The sequence below is a fragment of the Daktulosphaira vitifoliae genome, unplaced genomic scaffold, assembly GCF_025091365.1.
Source record: "Daktulosphaira vitifoliae isolate Bord-2020 unplaced genomic scaffold, ASM2509136v1 Scaffold_1, whole genome shotgun sequence".
In the NCBI taxonomy this organism is placed as follows: domain Eukaryota; kingdom Metazoa; phylum Arthropoda; class Insecta; order Hemiptera; family Phylloxeridae; genus Daktulosphaira; species Daktulosphaira vitifoliae.
Genome location: NW_026099572.1, coordinates 40,386,776 through 40,396,202, shown reverse-complemented (window position 1 = coordinate 40,396,202; position 9,427 = coordinate 40,386,776). Strand labels below are relative to the sequence as shown.

The window sequence follows — 9,427 nt, the reverse complement described above, 5'->3', positions numbered from 1 at the left end:
GGGAAACCTCCAAAAAAATTACAAATTTAAAAATCGCTAATTTTCAAAATTTTTTCAATTTTTTTTACTTAAAAGTGCCTTAACTTTTTCAAAAATGAACGTATCAATATAATTCTTTTTTATATAGATGCATATTATTATTACCTTTCATTTGGTATATATTTATCACTCTTTATACTTTTTTTTATTTAGATTTTTTTAATAATTTACGTCAGATATTATAGTTATACTTAATAGTTATATCGCATTCAAAGTATAGCGCACGACAAAACTAATGGGATATTTCTGATAATTATTAGAAAATCTCTACATTTTGAAATAGTAAATATTTATCACTCTTTTTACTTTTTTTGTATTTAGGTTTTTTTTAATAATTTTCGTCAGAGATGTTCATAATGAAAAAATTTAATAAAATAAATCGTATACGACATATTGCATAATTTTATATTATTTAATTTATATTTTATATAACTTTTGGAAAAATGTATGGATCAATATTATTATATTTTTATAATAAATATTTATATACCCTTTTCATCTGGCACGCTTTTTTTGTAAGTCGGATCATATCCCTTTAATAAGGGGGGTCAAAACTTTAAACATACTTATTGTTACTAAGATATTTTCAATTTAATTTTTGAAAGTATTCCAGAAATACTGACACTTTTATATATATATATCTTTAATTAAAGCTTATGTAATATACTTCAAAAATTTGCTATTTTTGTGTGAAAATTCTGGGTTTTGTATTTTATTTTAAAATATCTGACTAGGTTGGTTGAACTTCGCATCGAAGCTAAAAATAATAATAATAACTTATCTCAATATTAACATAAAAATTCCAACTACATCAAAAAAGTTATTAAAAAAACAAATTATTAATAAATCGTTCATTAAACGTATTAACGTCATGGGTGCATTTTTAAGTCTGAACGGATGCAAACGAAACTAAAATAGGTCATTTTTTGTTATGCATAATGCATTCGCGTACATTTTATTGTGATGAGTGTTGTCAATAACCCGATTTTAAATCGAGTGTCAGTAGTATATGTATGACGGGTACGGACCTTCAAAGGTGCCGTCACCTATTGTTCTTAGAATAGTACGCTTTTGTTTTGGGAAAACAATGGGTACACAGGTGAGATGCAGTCCGCTTTTTTTTTTTTTTTTACACGACCGGCATTACTTCAGGGCGGCTCACGATGTCTTAATAATGGAATGGTCCATAAAGTTTCCATCATCGAATAATTTATTCAAGTTTTTCCACCCTGCTGATTGTAACCATACGACATCGTTGGGCGTGAACAAACAATACCTACTTTCATAGTTGTAGTCACACTAACGTTTTTTCCCTTATCAATTTCTTTTTTGTTGAACTCAAAGCGAATTTCATCGAAAAGATTCATCATACAGTTATAATTCATTACAATGTTACATACTGCTCCTGCGGGTTTTGCAATACCCCTCTCTATTTGCAAGTAAAATTTGTAGATATTCCGTCATTGTTGGCGACGCGACAGGCAAGTGATTTTAAATATGTAATATTATGTCTCGTAGGATTCCTCAGAGTCACACAGTTTGCTCGATTCGCAGTCCAAGAACGTTTGACGGAACCATCATCGTAAGGTATCGACTTGGGCTTCACTGATGATGATATCGTCGTAGTTTTTTTAAACTATATTTATTTAATACATTTTTTTGTTAAAAGCGTGTGGTCATTTAAATAATCAACAATAATTTTGTATATAATTTTTTTTGAAAGCCAGTCTATGTAATATAGTTTTTTTATTGATTCATAATTATTTGAATATTTACACAAATTCATTGTTAGAAAACATTTTTTACAAAAAATTAAACAAAATGAAAATTTTTTATGAATAACAATAATAGATAATGTCAATGTAAAATGTCAGTCGTCAATTCCATTTAAAAAATAATGAAGCACATACTCGTCTTCTTCTATTGAACAATGTAATAATGTTCCTTCTACTACATGGCAAAGTATTCTTGATAAATTTAAAGGTTCACAATTTAAGAATTGAGAAAATTTTTTGATATCTACAACAGTTGAATATTTTCTTTCATCTATAATTAGATATTGATAATAATATATTTTTTAAATTAATGTGTTTTAATAATATCTTACTATTTTGTTTTCTATGATTAACTACATCAAGGTCACTAAAATGTGTATCAACGGTAGATAGTAAATTTGATACACTTAAAATCATTTTACCAAAAGAATTTAATGTCACTGTTAATCTTGGTCCAATACGTTTCATATTATCTACAACGTGTCTTACAACTCGTATCAAAGGCAATACAACACTAATCTAAAACAAATTTTATTTAGTGTACTGATCTTTATTAATTTTTACATATTATATTTTTATATTAATAATGAACATATAAATCTTCTACATTACAAAATGGTCTTTTTTATATATATAAACTTATGTTTAAATTTTTAGATTATAATGTCAAGATTAACATAATGTTTAGATATTTACTATCTATATTATATTATGTTTATACTTTGAAATAGATATCATATTAAAAAAAATCATGAATTTTAAATAATATTTTATCCATTTATGGGTTTTATGTAAAATTAAGTTAACAGTTTTTTGTTCCACTGAAAAAATGATAGATGTAACAAAAGAAGCCATTAAATATAATCCCAGATATATATTTATTTTGTAAATAATTCGGTGGGTTATTATCACCCAGTATAGATATGAGAGATTATAAAATATTATCAGTTTACTTCTGTAAATATAAGAAAAATCAATAGAACTGATATTCAAAATGTAACTATTAGATTCATTCATTTTATTTAAAGGAATATTGAATTACAAAATAAATAACTTAAGAAAATAAGTTCTTGTTTATAGAAGTGAACCAAATTTATAGATACTAGAATATTTTAGATATTCATCAGTTGTAGAAAAGAAATTATTTTTTTATTATTTTTATCATATTTTAATACAGAGTTAAGTAATTTTGTAAATATATTTATTATAAATAAATAATACGCACATTAGGACTTGGAATAGCAGGTTCACTATATTCAGACCAATCTGATGGAGCTATAATATTAACTGGAACATCATGGACACAAAGCTGCTTAGTTGATACTAAAGATTCCTAAAAAAAATATGACACAATCTTATCAACAATAATTTATTATTACTTATATGTTATAAACAAACCACTTATTAGAGATACCAGATATATCTTTAAGTAATGTTACAATGTAAATATAGGCCACAGTATATATTTATTTTTAGTCTTTATAATTGAAATGAGGTAATTAGTAGATCATCTGATGAAAATTTTTACCACAATGTTAACAATCAACAAATGGTCTTGAACTATTTGCTCCATTTCCTATCAGTATGTAGTCATTAATTTTTTCCTTTTGCACAAATAAATTTATCATCAATATCTATAAGAAATTCCTGAGAAATAATACATAAAGTGCAATAACAAAAAACCCCTAAAGTATGAATACAGCTGACCAACTCATTTACAGAAAAATGTCTGCAGGTTAAGCCTAACAATGAACATGATTTAAAAGCTCAATTTATAGTAAGAATTTTCATAATGTGATTTACAATTATTACACATTTCTTAAACATTATTGTCTATCTATCTTTTCAAAAACAATTTCATTCTCTTCGCAAAAAGTTTCCAAGTCATCTCAATCTGTTTATGATTCTTCAAGAGTTTCTAGTAAATACTGACAAATAATTTAAAAATAAAATATAGTATGACTAATTACTTATACTAATTAAAAGCTGAGTAAATGATTCAAAACATTTTTAACAATGATTGTCATAGCATTAGTATTTTTTATCAAACAAATATATTCAATCCCTCACTTTTATTCCCAGTCTTGCTTCCTATGATAGGTACATATACACTAAAAAATAACAATATACTAAGGCTCATATTAACCTTACATTTCGAACAACTCATTCCATATAACACAATCGCAAAATTAAAATTAAAATTATTTATAATTTGTAATATATTTACATTATTTATTTAAAAAAAGATATTAATGTGGTTTATCAATAATAAATTAAAAATATTTTGGAAATTAATGTTGTTCTTTAAAAAATTAACTCAAATACAAAATAACTAACCAATTCTAACTCGACCGTTAAACAAGGAGAAAGCTTATCTGTTAGTTTCATTTTAAGTGTTTTTACTGAATTTGTTTGTTTAGCTGAACTTAAAGATGATGCTAACATATCTGTAATAAAATTACTCTTATAAATACAATGTTTAAGTTAGTAAATAATGAGAAAGTAAGCTGAAAAATATTATACACATGCTTCCAAAACTTTCCGAAAACCAAAAAGATAAAGTGAAAAGTAAATAAAAATAAAATTCTTTACCACCAAATTTTTTTTAAGATGTAAAAAATGCTACGCTTTATTCAAACATATATATATATATATATATATATATATGTTATATATGCAAACATGGATATATCCTCAAGCACTTCAAGCAACAAGACAATCCATGAAAGCTTTAACACATTCATGCTACGCTTTGTTTAAACAATTATAATACATTGTCAAAATCTATACTATTTCCAACTCTAATGACGTCTATTTCCTACTTCATTACATTTAATAAATATGTGATATTACTTTTCAGCATTCTCTCATATAATATAAATTATATAATAAATTTTAACAAAGATGTCAAGTACTCTGTATATTGACTATTTTATACATACAACCAACAAAAATAGTAATTTTAAACAAATAATATTAATAAAACCATACCAATAGGTAAACTGAAAAATATTTCATTTTTTTCTGTATCACCACTCATACTGTATTCTTTAAAGAATGATTGTTGATCTAAAACAGACCAAACACTTATTTGATTGCTGACACTTACTGATTCATGTAATGCAATTAAAAACAATTTTTTTTCACTTAACCTTACAACAACAATTTTACAAAGTTTAGACAATATCATAACAATATCTGTAACAAAAATCATAAATTTTAAAACAATGATTAAGTTTGTATAATGCAGTTGTAAAATAAAAACTTTATTATTAGGCAGCTCGTTTATTTTATTTAAAATAAAGATGTGATATATATATATATAAATACAAAAAAGAGTTTACTATAAAAAATTTGTATCACAAACTAATATATTTATCAGTATATCAATTATAAGATTGTAAACAGTGGTAAGCCAGCATTTTTTGATGGGAACTTGATACTAATAGATTTTGCCTCGCTGATTGTAGTGTGATTTTTGTCATATAATTTAGCTTAGGAAATACAGATAGAATCACAATGAATATTTTGACAGATTAAGGTTATAATGAATAAATATTTTTGTTTTTTTAATTTCACTAAGTTTCAACCATAAAAAAAAATGTTTATAACTATTTTATATTATTAAATTATTTTATTCAGAATATTACCATTTATAAATTTTATGGTGAAATTTAATGTTGGAATACTAAGAATACATAGTATATACTTATAATACATGTTAAGGTACTAAATGCATAAAAGGCAAAACACCAGAATCCTATCTCTATGTACACCACTGCTCTAATAACAAATATATCAATGTATTTTTGAAAAATTTATTAAAAAGTTACAAATTTTCTAAATTTGACTGATATAGAGAAACCGTAGTAATTTTATATTATAATTATAATTATAATTATATTTCAGAATGATATCTATTTATAAATTTTATTTAAATAACTTCAAAGAGTTCCAAGTTTGTGAAACTTTGTCATAGGATTATATAGGACCATAGAAATATGTTTTGTTTTAAGGAATTAATTTCATCCCAAAACTAAAACCTTGTTAACAACACGTTATTAAGTTTTCAAGACAATTAATACAAATTTGTACTGATGGTGTTTTCGAAATAACTTCACAAAATGTATTAAATGCATACAATCCGGGCTCCAAATATAATTATCATTATACAATTTTAGATACCATGAAAATTATCTTACTATAAAATTGTCTCATACAATGAGGATCGACAATTTTGCCTCGAAACTTCATACTCCAACCAAATACAATAGTAACACTAGAATAATTTAAATAAGAAATTTTTAAAATATTGTATTTTGTAACGAATGTGTTAAAGTATTCAAACTGTGATAACTGATATCAGCATAATGTATGCAGCTTTAGATAATTAGAAAAAATAAATATTACACTATTACACATTACAATTATAACTATAAAATATTTTTATATACCATTATAATAAAATATACTACCATTAAAATTATAGATAAAATTAATAAATATAAAAAATATTTGTTTTTTAAAAAAACTGTTGTAACCATATTATAATTGATTAATGTTATGTGTAAGTAATTTTTATGACTTGACGTTCTATCCTTGTTCTCCGCTATAAATCGGACTTGAATAGGATCTAAGTAGTATAATATATGTACACAAAAAATAAATATTATAGTAATATAACTCAGCTTTGAGCAGAGGCACATTTTAAAACACAATTCCCTGTGATGAACTGGGTGTTCTTAGTCCAAGTTCGATCACGTGGATAAGTATTGTTAGGAAGATTCAAAATAATAACAATTATAATGTAACATTTACTGTTAAATGATTGAACACTGACCACTGAATCAGTATTCAGATACCTTTTTATTAGAAATAATGTCATTAACAATTAAGGATATAATTAACATGAAATTTACAGTATTAATAATTACTTTCTAAATATTAATATAATACTTTCTACTGTTACAATAAATTTCTTATAACTAATTAAAATAAAATAATTATAGGTTCACGACATCATCACCCTTAGAGAGAAATAATATATAAAATAATATTTCTAAAATCCTTCACAGCCACCGCTCACTGTAAACCGGACCGTTACACACACGCGTTATCGTCATGGTGTAAAGTCCAATAAATTCCTAGCGTCGAATATCCGCCGCAATAATATGTCGAGTAGTCAGTCACCCTCGAGACACAATTTTTAGAGTTTCGTCGTCCGTTTTACAAACAACTAACTTTTTCTGGCAGTATAGAAGTTAATATATTTTGTCTTAGCTTTTTTTTTTCGCCTTTGTTTTTCTATTAAACATCGTTCTGTCATGAACTTCTTTTTTTTTGTTGTCATTATTTTGTTAACACGTCATTTAAATAAACGGCTCGACGCCACCTACGGTTATTAACAAAAAGGTGTTAAAACTTATTGTGTGCCACACACGTCCACCATTTTACCTCTAACAAATTTTAATACATAATACATTTGAATCACAATAGGATACAAAGTAAATTGATATAAGTTAATAGAAAACAATAATACAAAAATAATATAGGATAAATAATTAACAGTTTTCTTTTCATATATATGAACACGTAACATATTTTAAATAACATAAATACATAAAATAATTTATATTGAAAACATGTATTATAAATTCTAAACATCCAGAAATTATAAAAATATAAAATTTAAAAATTTGTTAAAATAAGATTTCTGATAATTTCCTGTTATTTTAAAATTAATTAATATTATGTTTCTAATCTAATAAATTTATCAAGTCAGTAATACGATACTCAAACATGATTTTGCATGTTTATACATTTTTTTTATAATAATAATAATAAGCACTATTTTTATATCTAGTCTTTCTAAAAGGCGCAATTTTATTTTGTTCATAAATATAATTTTTTACGAATAGATTTATGATGTATCATTTTTTTCTACTGAACATATCATATAGTTAAGATAGCATAATGGCTCTAATTAGTATTAACTTATTGATTCATTCTTTTTATAGGTATTGAGTAAATTCAATACTAGTGCCCATGGGCGCTCGCAGGGGGAGGGGGGCAAGTTTGCCCCCCCTGGACTTTGGAAATATATTTTTAAAAATTATAACCAATCTGATTTAAATTTGTATAATCTGAAAATTTTATTTATAAAACAAAAAAATCTAACCGGATTTCTAGATGTATTTATTTTTATTGACTTAATGGGTTTTATCGTCATAGCCGTTACATTATTGTCGACCGATGGCAATCGACTAGTATCTAGTATATTTGAGAGGTTTTTATCAATTTGTACGGAAATTCCATAATGGAACGATGAGTGACGATCGACTATTCTAGTTTTATTTGTCAGCACGCTTCCTTCAATGAAACACGCAAACAAAGCTGCCTAAATACAGTACGTTCTATACTATACATTTATAAGTATTTTTATAGTAGGTTTTATTTTTATAAATCATAATTATATTTATATAGTCGATTGTCTAATATTATAATATTATGGACATCAGAAATTTTTTCAAAAACCCTAAGTTCTGTGATTCTGATAATCAACTCTCAATTTCAGTAATTGAAATAAATAATACAGAATCGTGTAAAGTTGAAAGTACTTCGGTTGCTATATATACAAAAAGTAATGTTATTAGTGATGAGATAACGGATGAAAAAGATATTGGAAGACATTTAAATCAAGAAAATATTGACAATTCTTTGAAATTCGAACTTTTGCGTCATCCTTGTGTCGTAATATGCCTAATGCTTTGCATTACGCATCTTACATTTATCAATGAAAAATGTATAATCTGTATTTTATATTACTAGTATACAAACAAATAATTAATTTATCTGTCATAACATATACACATTTGTACAATAGCTATTACATATGTATATATATGTTAAATTGATTATTGTACACTATACATCTTATCTTAAAATAATTATCCTGTTATGTTCAATTTAATACAATAAATTGAGAATCACTAAATGCGCTGACGACAACAACCCATGAAGGGGTAATTAAAAATAATATAAAAAGGCTTAGTTCTGCTTGCACATTAGTGAATGAGCGAGCGTGCCAGCGAGCGGCTCCAATTCTCTCTTCTTTTGAAGGCCTGAATTCAATAAAGAATTCAGGATTCTTCTACTTGATTTATTTTGAACAAACTAGCCGCGACCCCGTGTTGTCGTCGGTACATTTTACAGCGATATTGAATACAATTATTTTGCGTTAACACTTTATTTATTTAAAAGAGATAATATAAATATTTACGCAAACTTTGACGATCTTTGTACAAGCCAAATAAAAAAGTAAGTAAATTTATATTAACCCAATTATTTAGAATTAATAATCTGAGTAAAGAACGATAAAGCAATAGATCACATATTTATATTCAAACTTTATTAATTGTTGTTGACTAGTTCGTACCTTATACATAATCACATTACATGGTATTCGTGAGATGGCCACCGCCTCTTCGTTGCCTAAAAGAGTTTAAAACCTAATGTGATTTCTACTGTATATATAAACACTTCGACTGGGTATTCGTGAGATGGCCACCGCCTCTTCGTTGCCTCAGTGTATTATTTCAGGTACTTACCAGTTA

At 25.5% G+C, this 9,427-nt stretch overlaps 1 protein-coding gene and 1 long non-coding RNA gene across 3 annotated transcripts in view; both read right to left on the bottom strand.

Annotated features, from left to right (window-relative positions):
- LOC126898650 (uncharacterized) overlaps positions 1-79 on the bottom strand; it is a 114,561-nt gene extending 114,482 nt beyond the window's left edge. The window contains exon 1 of the long non-coding RNA XR_007702332.1: positions 8-79. This is a non-coding gene — a long non-coding RNA (uncharacterized LOC126898650). The remainder of the gene's footprint in view (positions 1-7) is intronic.
- A 1,681-nt stretch (positions 80-1,760) lies between these two features.
- LOC126898544 (checkpoint protein HUS1) lies at positions 1,761-6,160 on the bottom strand. Of its 2 annotated transcripts, none has more exons than XM_050672709.1 (6): positions 6,017-6,160; positions 4,806-5,012; positions 4,152-4,261; positions 3,040-3,147; positions 2,147-2,333; positions 1,761-2,085 (listed from the first exon to the last, which is right to left on the bottom strand). In XM_050672709.1, exons 1-6 carry the CDS (start codon positions 6,066-6,068, stop codon positions 1,910-1,912), a joined length of 840 nt encoding a protein of 279 aa, XP_050528666.1. In that variant the 5' UTR covers positions 6,069-6,160; the 3' UTR covers positions 1,761-1,909. The 2 variants fall into 2 exon arrangements, with proteins under 2 accessions (XP_050528666.1, XP_050528676.1); XM_050672719.1 differs by having other exon boundaries at positions 1,761-2,058; positions 6,017-6,157.
- Positions 6,161-9,427: the final 3,267 nt, after the last annotated feature.

Excerpts from the sequence above, each read along its gene's own strand:
- LOC126898544 (XM_050672709.1), bottom strand. The coding sequence starts at position 6,068 with ATGAAGTTTCGAGGCAAAATTGTCGATCCTCATTGTATGAGACAATTT. Across the intron at positions 2,334-3,039 it reads CTGCTATTCCAAGTCCTAAT|ATTAGTGTTGTATTGCCTTT; the intron begins GTGCGTATTATT and ends AATTTGTTTTAG. Across the intron at positions 2,086-2,146 it reads TAATCATAGAAAACAAAATA|ATGAAAGAAAATATTCAACT; the intron begins GTAAGATATTAT and ends ATCTAATTATAG.